This window comes from Cibotium barometz, chromosome 27 (genome assembly GCF_041138505.1).
Source record: "Cibotium barometz isolate CiBa-2024 chromosome 27, ASM4113850v1, whole genome shotgun sequence".
NCBI lineage: Eukaryota > Viridiplantae > Streptophyta > Polypodiopsida > Cyatheales > Cibotiaceae > Cibotium > Cibotium barometz.
This window is the reverse complement of record NC_141072.1, coordinates 7,924,944-7,949,343: the sequence shown is the minus strand read 5'-3', so window position 1 is coordinate 7,949,343 and position 24,400 is coordinate 7,924,944. Positions and strand designations below refer to the sequence as shown.

General features: G+C 36.6%; 1 protein-coding gene across 1 annotated transcript; it reads left to right on the top strand.

Annotated features, from left to right (window-relative positions):
• The first annotated feature begins 13,756 nt into the window (after nucleotides 1–13,756).
• On the top strand, nucleotides 13,757–16,559 carry LOC147623034 (putative plastid-lipid-associated protein 2, chloroplastic). Its single transcript, XM_086821058.1, has 3 exons — nucleotides 13,757–14,446; nucleotides 15,195–15,390; nucleotides 16,003–16,559. Exons 1-3 carry the CDS (start codon nucleotides 13,944–13,946, stop codon nucleotides 16,312–16,314), a joined length of 1,011 nt encoding a protein of 336 aa, XP_086677184.1. The 5' UTR covers nucleotides 13,757–13,943; the 3' UTR covers nucleotides 16,315–16,559.
• The last annotated feature ends 7,841 nt before the right edge of the window (nucleotides 16,560–24,400 follow it).

Below are 24,400 nucleotides of genomic sequence, written 5' to 3'. Positions count from 1 at the left end.
GACTTGATGAAAGAAGTTTGTATCCAAGAGGAGAGAGTTTGATGAAAGTTTCTTCAGATCATCCACGAGGTCACTTTGTTGTGCGAGATGCATTTAAAGTGGTGTTGGAATGGGCGGCCATCCTACTAATGATACCTATGATTCGACATGAGGTAGATTAAGCTTAAGTTCTCCTTAGGTTCTAGACCATTGATGGATCCTTTTGTTGAGAGAACCCTTTGCTCTTAGGAACCCATTTGAGAGTGGCTATTTTTTTGTTTTGAGTTTTTCTTTGCCTTTTCTTTTGGTTAGACTTAGAATTTTTAATTTGGGATTGCTGATAAATCATTAGCATAGCAGAGCAGTAGAGTAGCAAACTGAAAAAGAATTGTCAATTGTCAATTGGGGATTGTTGATAAATCACCAGCAACCAATAGAGAAATAGCTGAAAAAGAGTTGTTTCTCTTCTTGTCGGCTTCTTGTCGATGATGCATCTTTTGAAGTAGGAACTGTAGCCTCCAGTAGATAAAGTGTTGTTTTTCCCTTTGGCAACTCTAGAGTTACTTTGTTGATTACCGATTAATGCGGCACTTGTTTTGCATAATCCATTCCCTTCCGAGGATAAGCGACTCTTTCATTGTTATGCTAGAGTTACATAAAAGCTACATACAATGGATTCCGACAATAATTTTAGCAACATTTATACCTTCCCATGACCATCATGGTTCCCTTGGTGACATCACTTATTTATGCATTTGTTGGCTGAAGATCAAGACGTCCAAGGGAGGTGTAATTTTCCCATGACAATTTATAGATTGCACCAATATCCACTAGTGCTGGCCATGCAACTATATAATCTTTTTTGTGGGAATTCCATCTCAATGTGAGATGAATTGATTATTTTTTCAATTTCATCAATTGTTTCAAGAATAACTATGTGGATTAAAATTTGAGTTTGTTGAGTAGGTTGAGGTTTTAGCTACAATATGAGGGTAGAGCGTTGATATCCAACATAAATCCATCAACACTAGTTTAGTAATAAGACATAAATGTAAGTTTTTGGATGTGCATTATTTCACAAACATATTTATGGTGTAATACAATCCATCTTAGGCTCAAAAATCAATTAGAACTCCAAAATGTAGGCCTTAATGAAAATTATAAGGTATTTAGGTGTCTCAAAAAATTTCAACTTTGAGGATTTTTTAAGCTAATTAAAAAATCATAGACTAGGACCAAATCTTGCACACATGTTCTGTACAATGTTATGCCTTGCTAGTGTATTTTGTGAGAGCTAATCACATATATACCTATCCTTTTAGGCACTTTTCTTTTAGATGAAAGTTTCCAATTTTTAGACCATATTCATTACTATAGAATAAGAGACTACTTTACTCATTTTTAAACATCTCATAAGGCTTTAAGTGAAATATCTAGTCATTTTATATAATAATAAACACTATTTGATCATAAATCTCTCACTAGATAGTCTAAATATAAGCAAGGGTCATATACGTTATTTTGTTATCAATGCAGTTTTGAAAGTTGAGACTATCACCTTGTTTTCTAACTCAATTGAAATGTTTAGATATGAATTCTTGACCGATTACTTTAGTGGAGATATTATTTTATTAGTATAACAAAAGCAAATCACCATATATAAGCTCTCGAACTATTGTTGTATTTTAGGTGTCAAGACTCAACAATTAAAAAGAAATTCCAAGAAGGAAATTTAATTGAACTAATTATTAATATAATAATTTTTAAAATCTTGAAAAAACTATCTCGCAACTCTTAAATAATATGTAAGGTTTAGAAGAAGTTTATAATGAGTCAAGATAGTTTTTTTCTTACATGTAGGAAACTATTTTGTAAATTGGTACCCTGTTTGAATTATATTGTTGGATATATCTCTACTTATGGTGATTTTTATATTTAAGGTTATTTTTATTATTTAATAATTTTTTAAAATTGCCACATTCATGAAGACATGCCTTAGAAGAGAAAAGCTAAATATTGCTTCCATTCATAAGATATGAATTTTATTAAAAAGACATATTTATGTCCTATTGGGCTACCAAATTAGTGTGGAAAATCATGCAAAGTGCTTGTTCATCAAAGGATTCATGGGATCAGCTTAGATATGTGAAATGTTTTTATTTTTTCGATGTGAAAAACTAATAGACATTTATGATCATGAAATTCTTGAGCTTACACGCCCAAAAAAGTACCTCAAATAATTTGAGGTAACAATCAAGTTCTAGAAGGTGTGGGGATAACCTAAATCTAGTCAAAATGATAAAACAAGAAACTTTCTTCGATGCCATGAAATACTAGACTTTTCATGGCCACCACGAATAATAACCTGTTCACAAGATGTTGTAAGGTTGGTGGGGTACCAATTTCGAGTATTTGCAATAACGAATGACTAGTTGTTTTATTTGGTATATGACCAACCACCACCATGGAAATTGGTGTCACTAAGGGTTTAAAACCTGGTGGCACAATTGAAGGTATAAGTTTGGTCGAATACCACAAGGGCTAGTAGGCTTTAACTGTTGGATTCAGTTCTAATGCTGGCACGTTTAACCCCGAGAGTTTAGCCATTATGGCCACCGTTCTCCTTTTGTGTGTTTTGTTTTCAATTTTCTTGTGGAACAGTGAGCCATGAAAAATGACAACGAGTCATGAGTTGTCATTTGCAACAAGTTGTATTAATTTTTTACTAGTCCTAAATATTAATCAATTTTACACTCTTTTAGAGACATTGAAGAGAAATGTTTTTAAAAATTTTACAAAATAAGCATAATTTTAAACTTCTTATAAAAAATATAAATATTGCTAATTTAAAAGTGAAAACATTTCCACTTTTTATGTCAAATAACAAAATGGAAAAAACAAGGTCAATACAAGATCTAATATTCTTTAAAACGACTAATAATTCACGCATGTCTATGTAATGTATAATATATTCTTTATTTAGAATTATAAAAATATACTTGTTTTTCTCCAAAAATTTAACTAACTTCATCCCAATCTTGCACCTCATCTAATCATTAAATTAGAGCATATATTTGATGTTAAGATAAGTAGGTATATGGAATCCATGGCCATAGAAGAGGCTTATTGTTGAAAGAAATGATTTCTCTAGATTCAGATAGAAAACCAAGGATCCAAATGCTTAAATTTTAGATGGTAGTGAGTGCTACAATTTATCAGTTTACTTTATTTTGATCTAACAGTTTGATTTAGAGTTATCATCTTTGCAAAAACACAATTTTTAGTTTATAACAACATGAAAATGATAACAGCTCTGTCATTTTGAAATTGATGAAAATTTGGATTCCAGAATCCACTTTGTTTATAAAATGGATTCTAGAATCCAAAATTTCGAACACACTGATGTTTCTATCATGAGAGTGAAATTTTGGTCTACAATGAACGAAAATTTCACTTTTATTGGATGAAAAATTTAGTCCGTTGACCAAAAAAAATTCATTAAAAAATCTATCTCGACAAAAAAAAAATTATGTTGATGAAAAAAATTCCATAAAAACTTTTTGTCAACGAAAAAAATTCCGTCGATGAAAATTTGGATACTACTGGAATCCAAATTTTCGTTCATGTATTAAAAATTTCTATCAATGGATTAAAATTTTTATCAACAAAAAATTAAATTCGTCAATAGAAATTTGGATTCCGTTAATAGATTTTTTTCGTCGATGGAAGTTTTTGACGGAAATTTTTGACAGGAACTTTTTCCATCGACAAAAATTTTATACAGGAAGTTTTTCCATCACAGACTAAATGTTTCATCTAATAAAAGTGAAATTTTTGTTCATTATAGACCAAAATTTCTCTTTTTTAGACGAAAATTTTGATGACGATAGAAACTTTAGTCTCAATGGAATTTTGGATTCCAGAATCCACTTTATCATCAACAAGTGGATTCTAGAATCCAAATTTTCATCAATTTTTCAAAACGACAAGTGTTGTCATTCTCATGGCTCAAAATCTAGTTGTTATAAACTGAAAACTATATTTTTACAAAGACTATTACTCTAAATCAAACTATAAAATCAAAATAAAGTAAACTGATAAATTATAGTACTCACTACCATCTAAAATTTGACCGTTTGGATCGTTGGATTTCTATCTAAATCTAGAGACATCTTTGCTTTCAATAAATCTCTTCTATGGCCATGGATTCCATATACCTATCTTTCTTAATATCAAAATATGCTTAAATTAAACCATTGAATCTACTTTGTATACAAAGAAAATTTATTTTCTTAGACAATGCACTAACCCCATGTAAGAGTTTCATCAAATTATATTGGGTCTAAAAGTAATGTCAATTTTATCACCTATCAGTTTGTTGTAACATGCTACGTACATGCTACGTACAACACAGAGTGTAGAAATGTGTATTGGTACAAAACTTATCCGTTGCTCAAGAAAAAGTATGATGTAGAGATGCTTAAACAAAGCAAAAAGGAAGAAAAGTGAAATTTGTTGACGTATGGACATGCTTAATTTGCATGAGATAGAAATTGTTGTTGTGTATGGATTTGAGGTAAAAAACTTCTCTCCACTTGCACCAAAAAATAATTGATACTTTTAAGCAAAAGGTTCAATGACTCTCCTAGTTGATTGGAAGAGTTTCTTCTCTTTTGTAATTCTTTTTTGAATTGGACATTTTTGGGTTGGGTGGGTTTAGAGTAAAATTAAGTAATGTTTTATGCATTCTTTTTTCACAAAAGTAGTGTTTTTTTTAATGTTTGACATGAAAGTGTGTCTTTTGTCTCTCCAACCATAAATTTGAAAAAAAAGGTATATTTTGGGGTTCTTTCCAAAAATCGAGTTGAGTTGTCGTTTGCATGATTTTGTTGTTGTTTTTCATGACTCGCTGTTGTGGCCCAAAACAATCTTTGTATGCTTGGTCTACACCCCTAGGCCTCAAACAAGGATCCCTTTGCATGGGTTTTTTCTTAAGTCATGCAAATCCCCCTAAGATTTTTTTTTTTTGAAATGTTCGCATACCAATAGTTTCCCAAACAATAGAAAGATCTCAAAACTTATTTTCTATCATTCTCAAATTATACACTTTTTCAAGAAAAGTAAATAAATTTTTCAAGTTTTGAAGCCCCTTTTTGAAGGTGTTACAGACTAAATCTGGTAAGAAGTTCCATGAGAGAGTTGTAGTACTTTTGGAATACTACAACTTTGCTTTCTTGACCATGTAAAGATTCTTTCATTAGTTCTCTCAAACTATTATCTGAACGTGATCCACAAGCTTGTTTTTGTGTTTTAGTGTGTTTTTTGCCTCGATTTCTTGGTTGACTTTTGCATTGTTTGTTGGAGGTAAAAACAATGAAAATCGGCTTAGTCCACTGAAGGAAAGTGACCATGAAAAATTTGATGATGAGATTTTTAGGATAAGGTTTTTTGGACTTGGTGAGGCAATTCCTCAAATCACAGTGCTTTTTCTAAAATTTTTCAACATGAATTTGTTTGGTTTTTCACTCCATGTGTCGACGTGAATATCTCAAATTTTTTTATTTTTTTATTTTTAAAAATCCTTAAGTTTTTTACAGTTGTGAAAAATTAAGTTTTTCACGCATAAATACCTCTAGTTTTTCATATCATCGACACGTGAATGAGGACTCCACAAAAACGGCATTTCAATATATTTTTACGAGTTGAAATTTGAAAAAATTAGTTAGAAATATATCAAGCTCTATAAAAAAACGATTCAAATTTACTAGTTTTCAATCAAAATTCCAGCAAAATATGCAAACTTAGCCTAGGAAACCAGTTAGTTTATAAGCATGTCCTTAGTTTCATTGATTAAAAAATATTCTTTTATATCGAGAAATGGCGTGAATACATATATATATATGTATGTACGTACGTACATACATACATATATATATATATATATTTGCTTCAAGTTTTAGTAGTGGTTTTTGGAATCCAATTTGTGTGGAGGGGGTGGTTTAAATTCAAATTACGGGGTGCAAGAGTTTTTTCCAAAAAGGCAAGTGGAAGGCAAAAGTCAATAGTTTATAATACCCTGTTACACACCTCTTACACATGCATTTAATGCCACTAAATCCAACTCACAAGGAATTGTCACATTGAATGCTTATTAGTCATTAATGAGTTATGGAAAAAAGTAATTAAGGATTAATCCAAGATTAATCCTTTCACTAATTTTTCTCCATTTTAGATTGATTAAGGGGCAAAAGTCAACAGTTTATAATACCCTCTTACACATGCATTTAATGCCACTAAATCCAACTCACAAGGAATTGTCACATTGAATGCTTATTAGTCACTAATGATTTATGGAAAAAAGTAATTAAGGATTAATTCAAGATTAATCCTTTCACTAATTTTTCTCCATTTTAGATTGATTAAGGGGCCTTAATTAACCATTAATCATTTATTAATTCACACAATTAAGCGCATCTTTGGATTGAGCAATGAATTGCTAAAAGGTATGTGTGTTACCTAATGTGTGAATTAGTAAATAATGAATGATTACTTAAGCTCCAAATCATGGGCTCTTTTCTTATGCAAAAGAGAGCTAGAATCCTTAATTTTGTGAGTTTTATGTATTAATTTGGTGCCATGATGCATCAAAATGCACTCTTAATATCTTTTTCTGAGCTCACATTAACGCAAAAACTACTAAAACCTTTAATTTTTTTGGGTTTTTATACTCTTTCTCTTCACTAATCACTTTCTTAATACAAAAACTAGTCCAAATAGTGAATTAGTGAAAATTAAGAGTTTTTTTCTTATTCCTTTGATGATTAAGCTAAATAAAATAGATGCTAAGACTCTAATCTACTCAAATACATCAAAAAACCCATTGGAAGTGTAAAAATTAGCATCTAAAGTCTCTGTAATATAAAAGGGAACAAAACTTGCTTCCTAACGCTTAATGTGTTACAGGTATATATTTTTGATCCATAATGATCTTGGTTTAATGTGTGTAGAAATCAGATCAATGGAATGTGTGAATGTGCACAAGATTATTATATGTGCAAATGTGCACAAGGTTATTTCATATGTAAAGGCCCATTAGCATTTATATTTGGGCAAAGGTTTTTATTTGTACAAACCTTAGGGATTTTGATATGGTTAATAATATGTAAAGCAATACCCCAAAAGTAGGAAAAGAAAGCCCAATTTGTACGCTCAACTATTAATAGGTCCTTGGGCTTATTTTATGAATACAATTCTCAAAATACTCATGTCGTGGAAGTGGAGCTACACACATGAGAGGGGAGATTACACCCAATCTTGGAGTCGTGCTTTATGAGCTAAGTATTTTTATTTTGTTTCTCTCAACTATTGAATATGTTGAGCATGTGGTATGTGATGTGTTATTTGAATCAAATCAATTCTTGCGAGTTTTCTTTAAATTCTATCTTCCTAAAAAATTAGATCCATCGAGTTTTCTTTAAATTCTATCTTCCTAGAAAATTAGATCCATGAGAGTGGTACGAGAGCTAGATCTATGAGAGTGGTACGAGAGCGAGAGCTAGATCTAGGAAGATGGAGACAAGAATTAAAAGCTTAAAAGCTTAATTTAAAGGTTTTAAGTTGTTAAAGGTTTTTGAAAGAGTTGCATCTATTATCTAAGGAGTAAAGACGTTTTCCCCAATCCAAAACCTCTCTATGGTCTACCCCTATGGATGGAATTAGCTCTTGAAGGGGGTTTGAGTTTCATAATCACATTGCTAAACTACTATTATAGAGAGAAATCTATAATGGAGGGTCCTTATTCAACCTCAAATCTATTTAATTGGAGAAGCTTTAATCGCTTTTTGGTGAGGCTGATTTTTTCTTTTGGAAAATAAAAGCTTAATTAAGCTTTTCCCTTCCTCTCTCCCCACGACGAACGGGCAGCGCAGCGCAGGATTACCATACCTCTCTCTGTTTCCCCAAAATCTACGGACATCTCCTTCTTCCTTTTGTGGCGCATCCCGGTAGATTCCAAGGATGTTCTTTCTTCGTAAACTTTACAAAGCTTACGCTTCTCTCTCTCTCTCTCTCTCTCTCTCTCTCTCTCTCTCACACACACACACACACACAAAAAAGAAAATCTTAGCTTATAAAAAGTTTATCAAAAGTCTATAAAGCCTAACCTCAAAGCATTCCAGGGGATTCAAAGAAAAAGAAGAAGAGAGAAGAAATTGCCTTCTTTTTTTTTAAGAGAGAAGAGCTCTCTTTCCTTTTTGAGATATTGGAAACCTCTTGTTATAAAATTTTTGGCATCAAGAAAATATTGACCTTCTCAATATTTTTTGAGAACGGTATCTAGCCAACTATTGGAAGACGAATTTAGAAACTAAATCTTCCATCTTCATTTGCGTTATTAAATTGCAATAGTTACTTTACTCGCACCACCCACCACGGTGCAAGAATAAATCGTAACACTTCAAGAACAAATTTCCAGTGAGTGAGCGAGAACTCCGAAGCAAATTAGAGCGTTAAGTAAAGCGGTGCAAACGCACACATGATTGTTCTAATTCTTCCGACTCAAATGAGGAGGAAAGTGATCATGTTAGACGCACTGTTAAAGCTACCTTGCATGCTCAAAATTCTCGAGAAAAGACTCACGAATCGGCCAAAAGGCATTCACTTTCCAAAAATTATGATGGAAAAAAGGATGCTCGGATTCTTATTGCATGCATTAGCCAACTAGATGACTATTTCTTGGGCGAAAAGTTCCCAGAAAAGGATAAAATTAAATGTTCTTGTAATCACAATCTAAAATGATGTCTTATGGTGGAATGTGATCAAACAAGGTAAACATAGACCTTCAACAGGGAAAGAATTCCAGAAACTCTTGAAGAAACATTTCCTACCTTCACAATAGAAAGCTAAGGCTCGACAATGATGGTCTACATTTAGACAGCTTAACGGAGAGAATATATCAACTTACGTGAATAGGTTTTGGAAAACTTTATTACAAATGCAGGGAATCGAGAAGGTTCGCACCAAGGATCAAAGAAGAAAGTTCATAGTATGTTTGAAGCCTACAATTCGATACGAGGTAAATATGTTTTGACCACATTCTCTTAGTCTCTAGCCTTGAATTATGAAAAGAAAAATGGTTTTTCTAAGAAACCAATGTAACACCAAACCTCGACATCAACACTTTTAAACCATATACCCTCTCTGAAATTAATTAATATATCTCTTAATGACCATAATACAAGTAATGACACTAAGATAGATGATTCACAAAAAGCTAATAAACATGATTTAAAGAAGTGTTACAAGTGTAACGAGATTGGACATATCACATCAAATTGCCCACGGAAGTCAAAAGTTTATTTCACTAGGACTCAATATGATTAATGGTGAAGATGAAGAAAAAGAATACCATGATGACTACTCAGACTCTTGAGGTAACATATTTATTGCATCTAATTATTTAACACTTCTTGGCAAACTCCAAGGAGAGTTTTTATGCATCGAAAGTAGAACTTCTTGAAGGAACTGGCCCTTCCACCTTGAATTATACTTTATAATTTTTTCACTATGTATTAGTCTTGTGGTATGGGACACGAGATTAATCCTGTGTGAAGGATTCCGACGCATACTTATCTCTAGATCTGTGGGATAATTTTTGGTGGTATGGGACACTAGAATTTATTACACATAGAAGTCCTTGATACAATGTCTTTTGTTATAGTTAGAGAACATACTCAATTTTATACATTATAAGACAATTGATCTCCTTTTCTCGCCAACAATAAGCAAACACGTATTTGATGTCAATTGCTTATCCAAGAAGGACGGATTCTACATAATGTCCACCCTTTAATTGGATACTAAATGAACCATTGAAGTCAATCAAAACACCATAAAAACAACAAATTTAAGCCAAAAATCAAGCTAAAACACATTCTTTCCAAAAAAAAGAACCAAAAACAACCAAAATTACCATAAATCTCCACCAAAACCAACTCTTTTCTGTGGGAATCCACTACTCGAGAGCATAGGCAATGGGTTATGTGTAGATTTAGAGAATAAGAAACGAAAAAACCTAAAGGACAATAGTGGAACCAAAATGTTATTGCTTGCTTGTTTTCATCCTCTCTTAGAGACACATTCATAAGAGATTACATTATGAAGCTATACAAATGTCGTGGGGATATTTTTAATGGCGGAGCTTGTAACCCTCAAGGTCTCTAGGCTCCATATCTCCTTGGGGAGAAATTTCTGTCACAGTCTCCCACAAGCATTGTCATGTTGGACTATGGGTCCTTGTCCCTCCTCGCACCTCACAACACTCATACAAGCTCACGAGCATGTATTAAAGAAGAAGATTAGAGATACTATTAGCACTAGAGCAAGACTCTATTGCTTAGTGTGGGAGAGTACATTATATTATGAGAGAAAGTGACTTATATACCAGGCCATAAGTATTCACACACTTAAATTGTGGCCGGCCAGGCACCCAAGGCTCATAACTGGCCTATTTCTCATACAATGATTAATCTCATAATACGTGCATGAAGTACATTCATAGGGAATCCATTATATCTTGTTGTCACATATACTCTTGGAGCAAGAATGCCCTAGATATATTTTCGGGCACCCGTCCAAGCTATAGATTCAGATACTATTGCTTCATAGATTGTTTATACATGCTTGTGGTGTCTCCGTCTTTTTTATTTGATGTGGAATTATAGTGGTAACTCGCGTTCACCCCAAAATGGGTTAACAAAAATCATCAATCATAGAAGAAGATAGAGTTATACCAAAAGGAAGGATGGTATAGTGATTAACCAAAGTGGAGAAAGAAATGGCTGCAAACTCAAACATCTATGCCAACTCTCCATGATATTCAAGGATCGAGTCCACTTATATACCACATGAAAGAAGATGGTTGCATTTGAGGTTTCAGAAACTCCAACGCTAGGTTGCTAACTATGTCTACAACTTTACAAGGTTCAAGTAGGCACATCAGTCTTCTTTCCTTGACTTCAGGGCCTACATACTCTCCCTATTCCTACAATGGAAGGACATCCTTGGCCCATATTTTGTTGCAGTGTGATGATTTCTCAACCTAATCATCATCTTAATCAACTGCACAAGGACAACATCATGGTGTACATCGCACTTTATCTTTGGTCGCAATGAAGACCTAGATTTGGATAACATAGCTTTCTACCTGGACAAAAAATAGACTAAGGTCTACTTGGGTGCCCAAAAGTTAGTGAAGTCTAGACGCACATAAGTGACTTGTATATAAGTGAACTTGTCTAATGAGAAATATACAAAAAATAGACTAAGGTCTACTTGGGTGCCCAAAAGTTAGTGAAGTCTAGGCGCACATAAGTGACTTGTATAAGTGAACTTGTCTAATGAGAAAGGGTAATTCCCTAAGGCTGGATGGAGAACTACGCTCTTGCCTATTGTGCTATTTCTCTCTAGCTCTATGCTCTCTTACCTCTTGGTAGTTCTATGCTTGTGTGTGGGGGTGTGAGTGTGTGTGTCATTTCTTCTCTCCCATATGCCTTGCCATTGATGCTAGTGCGAGTGTGAGGGTGTGTGTGAGGAGAGGGCTATTGCTACCTTGGAGCTCTTCAAGCCATGGGAGTCCCAAGCTCAACATAGACAACTCACTTGGTGACAATGGGGGGAGGTCTTCTCAAGTGCTAGCTTGCTACACCACCATTGCCTCTTCTCCCAAAAACGGTTACCTCTTCTCCAAGACGGTGGGTAAGCATCCATGTTCCCAACGATAAGAGAAAGGTCAGTGCGCTCCTCTTGGTTAGTCTTGTGGTAGTGAGTGTGGTGTTTTTGGGCTTTCTATTGTGTAAGCTTCTAAAAAACACAGATCTAAATATCTATATGATTATTTTTAAACTAGGGTGAGTTTATGTTGTGAGATAGATGTGGGCTATTTTTTATGCACAATTGGTTTAGTTAAGTTTTTTTCTTCTCTTTTGTTTTAATTTTTTTCTTGCCACCATGCAATTCAACAACAAAATAGTTAAACTATTAGCATGTACACTCATTTCAAGGATAAGTAGCACATGTTTCTCAATGTTGGTTGTATTTTATTATTGAAGTGGGGATTTGGACTTCGGAAATCTTTTATAGGTCACCTCACATTGCCTATGTTGAATCTTGCATTGAAAATTGAACACTCTCCAAGTACATGCATGTAATACCTCTTCAATATTCAAGCTAACCCCTTTTTAAATGATCTCTACATAAAGCTTTTGCATTAAAGGCTTTTGTGTGTGTGTGTGTGTGTGTGAAGGATGGATATCGAGGACTTCATGTTTGGGGCAGGGTTCAAACTTGGGCTTGGGCTTCCTTTGTTTACTTAGATGGATAATCACCATGGGATTATTTAAATGGGAAGTGAGCAATTTAAACCATGTAGCACCTATGATTGCTATCACATGGTAAGAGTGGAAGTAATGCACAAAGTTAGAATCTCAAGCTAGAACATTTTTGACACTCTTCAAAACAAGTTAATAAGAGGTGTGAAGCCTTTGTACATAATGTTTTATGCTACTTATCACTTCTAGATAAGAATTCAATTGAATATAGGATAAGCTTTTTTGAGATCCTTTTCTTATCTACCATTGCTATAGTTTTGCAAGCCACCATACACACAATTGCATATTTATTATTATCATCAATACCTTCGACAAACTTGTGAACACCTTCACAGACACCTTAACATAATTTGGATTCCATAGGAGTTTGAATATGCTGCGATCTTGTATCAAATGTTGCCTCATGGTCATTAGATCATTTACATATTATAATCTTCTAATGCACAATGGTGTGTTTGATTCTTGGTGAGATTAGAGGACCAAAGGGGTTGAATTTGGTGCGGAGTAAAGATATGAAGCATTTCATTTCACATGTGAACTTGTGACACAAAATCTTTGTTTTGGAAAGCTATGTCCTCCATCTCTTCTCTCAAGGTGAATGGCCCCTCTAAACTTAAGAGTACAATAATTTGAAAATCAGCTATGGTGGGGCTATGATGGAGTACAATAATATGATACAAGTACTCAACCCGCACGTATTGCTGCGGTATATAAAAGACGTTAAGAAGCGAAATGCAGGAATATACAAAGGGTCATGTAATACAAAGGGTCAATCCAGAATACAAAGGGTCAATCCGGAATACAAATCGAAGGGATTTTTTCCTCTTATTTTTTAGAAATCCAGGATTTCTCTTCTCTCTCTTCTCCTTGTGCCTTGGTTGTCCATGGTTAATATGTAATAGATGATGGGGCTATGATGAAGGTTTAAACTTTAGACTTCCCACTTTCTCTATTCCCTAGTACAAGAATATTCTCTCTCTCTCTCTCTCTCTCTCTCTCTCTCTCTCCATTCCCACACACATGCATGGTAGTGGCTAAATACTACCATTTTTTTCAAATCATATGCTCCAAATTGTAGGAAGACTTCATACATAGGAACGGGTCTGGTATGCAACCATGCACTCCTCTCTCTCTCTCTCTCTCTCTCTCTCTCCCCCCCATGAAGCTCAACAAGTGACAAAGAGGTTTTCTGTGTTTGTTTTTCTTTCACATGGCTAATGTGATGTGGCAGTCGTATAGTAGTTGGAGAAATTGCCATGTCGCGCATTGTCAAGACAACCCACGGACACATTATGAATACCTTCATCATGGTCTTATTGGTCATTTTGGCCTCCCACATAGTCTCTCTCTCACACACCCCACCGTCCTCACTTTCTCTCTCTTCGGAAAACGGGATTCCGATCCATTCGAAGGAAGGATGCCTCGATGGTTTTGCCTATACCCACTTCCCAATTGTGCCTCTCTTTTTCCCCAATTGTGCCTCTTCTCACAGGCTCCTCCTTCCTCCGCATTTGCTTGCTCCGCACTTGAGACCTTCAGTCCTTCCAGCTTCCGTAGGAAAGAAGAAATTAAGCTCCCATGGCCGCTACTTTCTCCTCCTCTGTCCCTTACTACTCTGCCGATTCTTCACAGACAATTTTTTCTCGTGGGTCCTCCTGTTTGTCTCAGACACAGAGATGTCGCCCAGATTCACAGTTGCTTTCGAACAATCTGCAAAAAATCAGTCCTAATTCGCAGAAACGTTTCCTAAATTCACAGAGGGGGTGCCCCAATGGCTCCCACTTTTCTTCTTCTTCTGCCATAGCCGGCCAGAGGAGGTGTTCTGCTTTGTCTGCGTACGGCAATGGCGGGGTGGGAGGTGAGCAAGGGGATGCCGCCGTAGCCATTGCCGAAGGTGGGAGAAGGATCGCAGAGCTGAAGCAGGCCCTGGTGGATTCCATCCACACTACCGATCGAGGCCTCCAAGCAAATGGCGAGACCCGCAGCGAGATCATGGAGCTCATCACCCAAGTGGAAGCCCAAAACCCTAACCCTAAACCCACAGAGGCCCTCGAATTGCTGGATGGAAAATGGATCCTAAGGTAAGCTTTTGCTTTCCACCATCTCATGGTCAAGCGCTGGCGTCATTTTTAGAACAATTAAGCACGAGAAAGGGCTAGATGTGTGACACTTTTTAACAAATTACAAAGGGCTAGATGTGTAACAAACTACAGATGAACATATACACAGAATTCCAGAAATATACTTTTTTTTTGTTGCATTATTGAGGCATGGTGTGTGTTGCTATTATTGGGGCATGGTGTGTGTTGTTTCTGGAACCCATCAGGCGATAGGCCCCTCTACCCTTTGAAGATTTGTCTACTATGATGACATATCTTTTATGCACGAACGTGCACCCAATCTCGGGCTTAGATGGTGTGAGTGGGGAGGTTGAAGAGGTCTTTACCCACTAGATGTGCTGTGTCAATCACTGGATAAGTAGTAAGACCTGGACGGAGTACTAAAAGACTAGAGAAGTAGCGTTAATCGCTAAAGACTATAGCGAGTTACTTCCACCACCTCAGTCTACATGATTCCCCATTCAACTCTATATGAGACCTGGATGGAGTACTAAAAGACTAGAGAAGTAGCGCTAATCGCTAAAGACTAGAGCGGGTTACTCCCACCACCTCAGTCTACATGATTCCCCATTCAAGTCTACCGGATTGAGTTCTACTTTCTCTTGTTTAAAAATTTATTTGATCAAGAGCTTGCATATTTTCTGTTTCACATAACATTTTACCTTTGCCCTTCTTCTTAGTGTATGCTAACTTTTGCTCCTTGTTCCAGATATACTTCATTGTCAGAGTTTTTCCCTCTTTTGGCTGTTGGGAGTTTGCCTTTAATCAAAGTGGGAGAAATCTCCCAGACCATTAACTCGAATGAGTATGTTATAGTCAACTCTGTTAGTTTCATTGGGCCACTGGGGACAACCACCTTGAGTGCGAATGCATCATTTGAAATAAGCAGCTCCAAGCGTTTACAGGTAAACATTCATATATTTTTTTGGGACTCAATCGACTTAGAAATGCAGTCGGATTGGTGCTCAGTAACTTTATTCAAGCGTTATGATGGGTATTACAAACAAACAAGTTCTAAGAGAATGACAAACAAACAAGTTCTATGAGAATGGCAGAGGGTTTAAGGTAAGCTCACCACCCAACCATAGCCCCATCTGGAGCATCCCCGAGCCTGAGGCTAGACCTACACCGACTGTGCCCATCGTTTAAACCCCGGCATCCCGTCGCACTGGAGCCTACCATCCAAGTGTCTGGCTAGAGCTTGGTCATGGCCTGATCTGGGTCCTGATCCTGGAGAACCAGTTTGGAGCAATCCACTCACTTACATAGGAATGGAGTCTGTAATAAAAGCAACAGTTAGTAAAAGTAGTCATATTTCACTTATACACTATTGGGCCTAACCTCATTAATAAAGCCAGCCTAGCTATGTCCTTTAGGCACATAGCATACAGCAACCTTGGGCTATCAATGTAGTCATTGTCTTCTGGCTACCTCTTTATTAAATCATAATATTTTGTGGTTTTCACAAGGGTGGGCTTCTGCAAGGTTGTCTTAACTTGGTCTTGACTTCTGTCCAGATAAAGTTCGAGGAAGGAGTCATTGGCAGTCCCCAGCTCTCCAACTCTTTTGACTTACCCGAAAGCTTCGATTTCCTCGGCCAGAAAGTTGATCTAACAGCCTTTCAGGGACTATTTCAGAGCTTACAAAGTGCTACATACAGCATCGCAAGAACTATTTCGGGACAACCCCCTTTCAAGTTCCCCATCAGAAATGAGAGTGCACAGTCCTGGCTTGTCACCACTTACCTAGACGAAGATCTGCGAATTTCAAGAGGTGATAATGGAACGGTGTTTGTGTTTTTGAAAGATGCTAGCTTATTGTTGGAATGATCACAGTAAAACTTCAACAAACTACTGTTTTGGTCTTTGGCCATGGTGCCAACCTTGGATATAGGAAGTTCTAAAAGGTATTATATTTCTTTCATCGCTAGTCACTGTAGCTTTTTGACAAGGTTATATGCAAAATAGGGTTGGATTATATCCCTACCTTAGCATTTTTAGTTGCATATATCTCAGGATAATATTTTGAGCAAGTTTGAGCAATGCTCTTTTGCAGTCTTAGTCCCTTTTTTTTAGCCTTCTTTAAGTGCATTTGATCCTTTATCATTTTAAATTTAGAGCTTGAGCTTGGTTTAAGTTAATGTATCTTTGTGACATACTCTCTCTCCCCCTCTCTCTCTCTACATTTGGGCACGATCTTTGTGACAATCTCTTTCTCCCTCTCTACATTTGCGCGCAATCTTTGTGACATACTCTCTCTCTCTCTCTCTCTCTCTCTCTCTCCCCCCCCTTTCAATACCCTCTCCCATTAAAAACAAAATGGGAATTTCTATATGGTGTTATTATATTGGCCCTCATGCACATGCAGAGCCTAGATCTGGCAGTTGCATTCAATAAGAAGGCCTCCACAGTTCAGGGAGTTGGAGAGAGGCTTTTGCTACTTCTTACCGATTACTCGGTACTTGTTTGAAAATCATGTGCATTGCTTATGCGGGCAAAGTCCCGTCTTTGCCGGGTCTTTCGAGCCACAAACAATCAGATTGGCATGCTTTCTTGTGGCCGGGAATTATATGCCAACCTCAGGCTTGCTCCTTGAAATGGCCATCCCATCTTCTTGCTTGCTTTTCTAGTGTGCTTTCCTCTCAACTATGATTGGATGATTCTGAGTTTTTGTGTTTCACATAATCATCACAAGTTTGATGATTTTCATCCTAAGCTCCAGAGTAACCACGATGATCAACAGTGGTGTTCTGTGTAGAATTTAGCATGCTAAACTATTTACTGTGTCTTTTAGTATGGGTAAACCTCTATATCGTATATATTTTGTTTTCAGCCAGTATTTTTACATTATGTGGCATTCTAAAGTATCATTCCATTCCTCAAATTTGAAAGCCAACTTGCATTATCATCACCCTATGTCTCATTTTTGAAAACCAACATTAATGCAAGAAATGTACACCGGATAGCACTCATTTGTCCGCAGGTAAGGACATGTACAAGGTGGGTTATGGCAGTTTTGGGGTTACCAATGTGAGTCCTCACTTGATTGTTGTGGATATCTATGAGGTTGGGTTGGGTTTGCACAGCTGGATTAGGTGCATGCCCTTGATGGGTGAAGCAACCCCCCCGAGGCACAAGCCTGTGAGAATGAGCAAGCCAGCAGGAAGTGGTCAAAAACACACAAGACCAAAGTCAGGTATCTGAAGACATAGCTTTGTTAGGAAAATGCATCCCTCTTCTTAAGCTATGCTCATTCTTCACTCATGGACATCTTTGCTTCCTCTAAATGGCTCACATTTCATACCTAGTAACAAGTTAAAAATTGTGCTTTCTAATGTAACAAATCAAGATATACAAGTAGTTCAAGTATTAACAAAAAGCAGGGCTTGCTTTTATAAAGCTTTCAACATCACAACATGGTCAAGAACAAGTGAAAGGGGTTTTTGATGGGTATGAAGAGATGCTTCTAACAAAGCAATGTGTTACCTGTTTACACATACGTAAAGTGTGGTCGTCTGAGCACCCACGGCTCATAAGTGGCCTTGCTTATATAATTCTTAATCTCATACTAGGCCTTTTGCCTACCATGCCCCCCATCTACAGATGTATCTGGAAGGATGTTGATATATGAGGCTATGATGTATACAAGCTTTGCATTTACATTCCACCAATGGGTAACTAAAGTTGTGTATCCACTCACAAAGCAGTTGCTCTACAATATTTATCCATTTGTTGAGAAAAAGAATGGAAACTTTTACCCATTATTGACTGGTTGTTGATGGTTTAGGAGCTTTATAGACTTTTGATAAGGATCTAAATAGCTCCTATTGTTGAAGGTTCTTGTGGCAATCTACCCTTTTTTAGGCAGATGGTTCTTGTGGCTTTCTTGTTGTTTTTACCTCCTATTATGAGCAACAAGTTCTTGTGTCTATTTTGTAACTTATGTTGCTTTAGCTTCCACACCATTTGAGATCTTGGTGCACTTCTTGTAATTGAGGTCAGAGGCGAGTCTTTTCTTTTTGTGACTTCTTGAGGAACCCATATGATGCAATTGCCATCATTATCCCTTGAGCATGCAGTAAGTGCATAGGCACCCATCTTTTCTGAGCTTTTTTGGATTAGAGTTGGTGCCTTTGTCATTGAGGTCTCTTCCTTTATGCAGGCTAAGATGGTCTTGTGGGTTTATTTGGAATGCACAGTTCAACATTACCTTCATAATATCCCTGAGCTTGCAACAAGTTTTGGAACACTGCTCTTGAGTTAGCACATGTTTCAATGAGGCGGCTTATATGGGTTTCCTCATAAAAGAGGTGTTAGAGTAGCTTTGTTTCTAGACTTTTGAGATTTGTATTGTGAGTTTGGGTTGGGGAGGTAGCCAAATTGGAATTCTATCCTCATAGCAGTCTTGAGCTACCAACACGTGTTTTTCCACCCATCTTTTGATATCTTGAAAATGACATGCGTGTGTGATATACCTTCTTTGGTGGGACTAAATGTTTGGCACCCTTTTGGCATCATCTTGCGAGAGACAACCTCGTGTGTTGTGGGGCTGGGTAGCATTGATGAGGAGTTGGGTTTTCAACAAAGAGACTGATGTTGATGACACGTTAATGGGTTTTACATTTATCAGCTGTAGATATGATATTCGATATTATCATAATAATAGTACAAAAATAGATGATCTAATAAAAAATATACGTCTTGGAAGGAATAAAGAGAATATACATGTTAGAGGATAATATAACGACAATAGTTACTAGATACTCTCATTGGATCAGACTTGAATTCTACTTGTGACATTTCTCAAAAGTACATACAAAGGTATCCCATGACATCATTTTTAAAAATAGCAATTTTCAAATATAGATATATAAGCTTTGGGGGAGAAAGTGCATGCACAAATATATGTTAAAGGGTAATAAATAATATGCAAATAAAGAAACTCTATATTCTAGTGGTTGACGTATGAAGGCATTCAAGCATGAAACACACACTAAAGTATCAATGATGAAGTTGTGAACGAATATTTTGTCAAATACAACTACACCAACTTGAGAATGTAGGAGTAAGAAATTTACAGTATATGAAACTATCTATTATAGTTTAAGTAGAATATATTATGTGGGTGGTTGCAAGATAAGGGGCACCACTCTTTGATTGTTGGGTGCCCTGTGAAGGTAGCTTGAAAACAAGCATCTCCACACCCTAAAGATCCAATCTCTCATGGTTACATTTGGAATTTAGTGGCATGGTGTTTGGGGCACACAGTATATATAGTGGGTATTCAAATGGGACCCCTTGATCGGAAATCCAAGTTTTTTTAGGGCATGTTTCATTGCACAGAAGTTACTATCCAACTTTCTTTACTGCATTATATGTCTAAAATGCTTAGTACTTCAACATCCAAAGTCCAATGATCATCCCAATTTGTACATGAAAAGCGCACATTGCATAGAGCTTAACTTGATTTATTGGGAGTTGTTTTAGGTGTTTAATTATTTTTTAAAATTATTTTTTCTCAACTTAATTCTGTAAAGAAACATGTGATTTTTTATTCAAGATCTTGGCAATTGCGAAGCTCACCATAGAAGATCCAACGGTGAGAAGTTAAACAAATATGTTTAGAATGTGGCCATATGGTCAATTGACAATTTTAATAGTTGAATTTCTTTCGAGTTTCTGTAGAAAATTCACTCAGTGTATTAGCGAGTCTATAGAAGTTTAATAATTTAATTATATAAATTTAATACGACCCTCATTGTACTCCAATTTCTTGTGGATCAAAGTAGTTATCATGATGAATTTAACAAAAATATTTTGAGTGAATTTGAGTAAGGGAAGCCTATTTTCCAACCATCTTAATTAAAAATTCCCTCTTTGTCGGGCCAAAGTCTAAAACAAAGGTTGCCTATTAGGCTTGGTGTTTCACCAAACCTAGAGAGTATGCCATTTGTTAAGCAATTGAGCTATGGTAACATAGTCCTAGTCCTACATGTACATGCCAAATCATATGGAGGAGAGGCCACATAAGCATCTTCTCATCTCACCATGCCCTGTCATCTCGTCATCTCACCATGCCCTGTCATCATGCCACCTCAAATTGGTCAACAAGGTTGACTCCCTAAAGCCTACCGTTGGCACACCACATCACATGTATACATGTTATTGCCACGTAATCAAGAATGTCCATGTCATCTTGCCACCTTAGCACAATCAACTTGGTTGACTACCATTGCCTACGTGGTATGCCACATCATATACATGCATGGTTTTGCCACCTCACCTTTGAGCATGAGGAATGCCTATGTAATATGAATAGATCTAAAAAAATTAATATTATTTATTAAATAAAAAGTTTATTTATTAAATAAATAAATATTATTTATTAAAAATCAAGATTTGTTATTTAAAATAATTAATTAATTTATCAAATCTAAAATTTATCATTATCTTTCTAAAGATAATGAAAATATTTTAAAAGAAAATACTAAAAATATATTAAAAGAAAATACTAAAAATATATTAAAAGATTATATAAATTGTTAAAAATCAAGATTTTATCCATATTCTAATTTAACCAATGAAGCGACACCCGATGGGGGTGAAAATTTACAATTGGGTCCATGGGGCACCCCCTCCCTCACTCACAAAGTTTCACCCCCATCAGATGTCGGATGGGCATGATGGTGTGTTGCCACCCGCTCTTTTTCGCATAGTGCCCAAGGGGGCGCCATGTAAAAAAGAGCGTGTTTGGGTAGGACATCACACCCATCCACATCTAGCGTTTGATGGGGCTAAGGCTTTATAAGTGGGTCCATCGGGCTTCTCTCCCCCCACTTGCAAAGTTTCACCCCCGTTGAATGCCGGATGGGTGTGACGGTATGTTTCCACCCGCTCTTTTTTGCATTGAGTCCAAGGGGTCCCCTATGAAAAAAAGAGCGGGTTTTGGTAGGACATCAAACCCATATGGCATCCCATAAGGGTGATATTTTGTGAGTGGGTCCATGGAGCTACTCCACCCCCACTCACAAAATTTCACCCCCATCGGAGACTGGGGGTGATGGTGTGTTGCCACCCGCTCTTTTTTGTATAGTACCCAAGGGGTCCCCTATGCAAAAAAGAATGCGTTTGGGTAAGACATCACACCCATCTGAAGTCTGGCAGGGGTGAAAATTTGCAAGTGGGTCCATGGGGCTGCTACCCCCCCACTCCCAAAGTTGCACCCACATTGGACGTCAGATGGGTGTGACGATCTGTTGCCACCCGCTCTTTTTTGCATAGTGCCCAAGGGGTCTCCTATGCGAAAAAGAGCGGGTTTGGGTAGGACATTATGCGCATCCGTGACATCAGATAGGGGTGAAACTTTGCACGTGGGTCCATGGGGCTTCTCCCTCCCAATTGCAAAGTTTCACCCCCATCGGACGTCGGATGGGTATGACGAGGTGTTGCCACACACCCGCTCTTTTTTGAATAGTGCCCAAGGGCTTCCCTATGAAAAAAAGTCCTATAAAGTTTATAAAGAAGGCCATGCGGATCATGGAAAGGCCTTCTCGATTATGGCACACACTACCTCTTGAGATAGCAAATGCACATCATGGAGCCAATGCAAACGAGGAGATGTAAGACCACAAGGAGGACGATCTTAACATTGATGATCATGGTGATGATTCTTTTAGTGGAATCAACCTTCTTTTTGATCTTCACTCCATGGGTCTTGAGGTGGACAAAGAAACTTTTCAAGACCTAGTAGAGGATGGGATTAGCATGCAGTTCTTTGTAAATTAGGTGTCTTACATTTGTAAGAGAAAGGTGACATTTTGCTCTTTCCTATGTACTATAGATGACTAATCCAATGACCCAACATATTTTAGATACTATCAAGTAAAGTATTAGCCATGGTAAGTTGAAGGCCACTGACTCTAGCATGCGGCCCCACGTACAACCACATGAATGACCACACACGCGACCAGGGATGTATGTGTGGACCGTGCATTTGGCCATGTGTTTTGCCATGTGTGGCCGTGCATCTAGCCACGCCTGCTTTTTTGCTTGGATTCTCTCTCCTCTCCTCCCTTGTGCAACCACTACCTCATTCATCTCATTCTCTTTTAGTCTCTAGGGGTGTACTTTTAGGAAGACCTATACACAACGTCCATTCAAAGGGTATTAAAAAATACCATTTTTTGTGAATTTTGACTTAATAAAATGACCCCTTTTTCTTTATTAGCTTCCTGGGCCTTCTCGATGGCACACACTACCTCCACAACCATGCGATGTGCCCCGTAAAGAGAAGCAATATCAATCTTCTTTAAACTTATGAATCTACAAGACAATCAACACATGCATCCTCACATAGGGTACATATACTTAACGTACATAGAGTATATGAGCGTAGGGAAGCCAATATGATTGATTGGGGCAAGAATTCACCTCACTACCTGCTTAACTTGTGGATGGCATCATGCACTTTGCTATCTGCACATCCATTAATGTATATGGGAAGGATAAACTACATCAAAAGGTACAAGGGAAACCATAAATCCACATGCAACACTATTGTGGACAAAATAGGTAATATTTCTTGAAAACGAGAAACATTTGGCATCTTTCAAAGATTCCATAAAAAAAATTCAGTTTTTTAACCTCTTTTTTAAAAAGTGGTCCACACATGCGTGAAACACTGGCAAAAAATGATAATATTTTGGACACTTTACACGTTTCTTACAAAAATTGACATGAAAAAAAGACTTCATTTTGCTTACTTTTTGAGATTATAATTGAAAATCTAACAATAAGTTTTTAAAAAACATGCCAAAATAGAGACAATGTTTATTATTTCCATCTTTGATCTAAAAAAAAATTGATACAACTGTAAAAAGAAGCTATTTTCTAAACATATAGCTTATGGCATAGTTATGGTTCCTTATAATCATTGCTATCTATACCAACACCATCACTAGTTGACGTGCCTTTCCTTGAGAAGCTAGATGAGGCATCCTCTTCTTTACTATCCACAAATACATTTTTTTCTTCTATGTGTGCACTTGAAGCTTAGACTCCTTGGGTCATCTGCCATGTTAGCATGATTGCGGATGTGCTACAGAGTGCAACTATAAAAAACTATTTATATGATTCTATTACAAAAGCGTTATCTTGATATAGTTATTATCTTAATTATAAAACCCTATTTTGACTCTTGATGAGAGTAGTATTAGAATCCATTTTAAAGCTCTTGAGTATCACAATTTCTTAATTGATAATATATACTTTTTTAAAAAGAGTTCATTATGTGCAAATGAATTTTAGAATATCATGAATAACCTATTTAAAAGTTATCTAATTTTGAAAAATAATTACACACTCATTTTTAAAGAAGATGTGTCCTTGATGTGACAAAAATGACAAGATGCAGGGGAGAAGAGAGTCTCTGAATACCATTCTTCTTAAAAAATTCAGAGAACTCATTGGAGAAGTACTCTCCCCCTCCATCTGACCTTAGGCACTTACATGTTTCCCTGTTTGCTTTTTAACCATACCTCTGAAATTCTAAAATGAGTGAACACCTCACTCTTCTCCTTCATGAAGTATATCCACACTTTCCTTGTGTGGTCTCAATAAATGTCACATAATACCTGCAGCCTCCCATAGACATGGTCTTCGTAGGACCCCATACATCTAAATGCACAACATCTAGTGCATTTCTGCTCACATTTCTGTCACGTGGAAATACATGCTTTGTTTGCTTTCCAAATTGACACGCTTCACATATTTTCTACATACCTTCAACTTTAAACTTTGGCAGCCCTGCCACAATTCCTTTAGTCTGCATAGACTTCATTCTCTACACATTCACATGTCCAATTCTTTTATGCCAAATGTCTCTATCTGCAACAATTCCTGAATCATTTGCAAACAT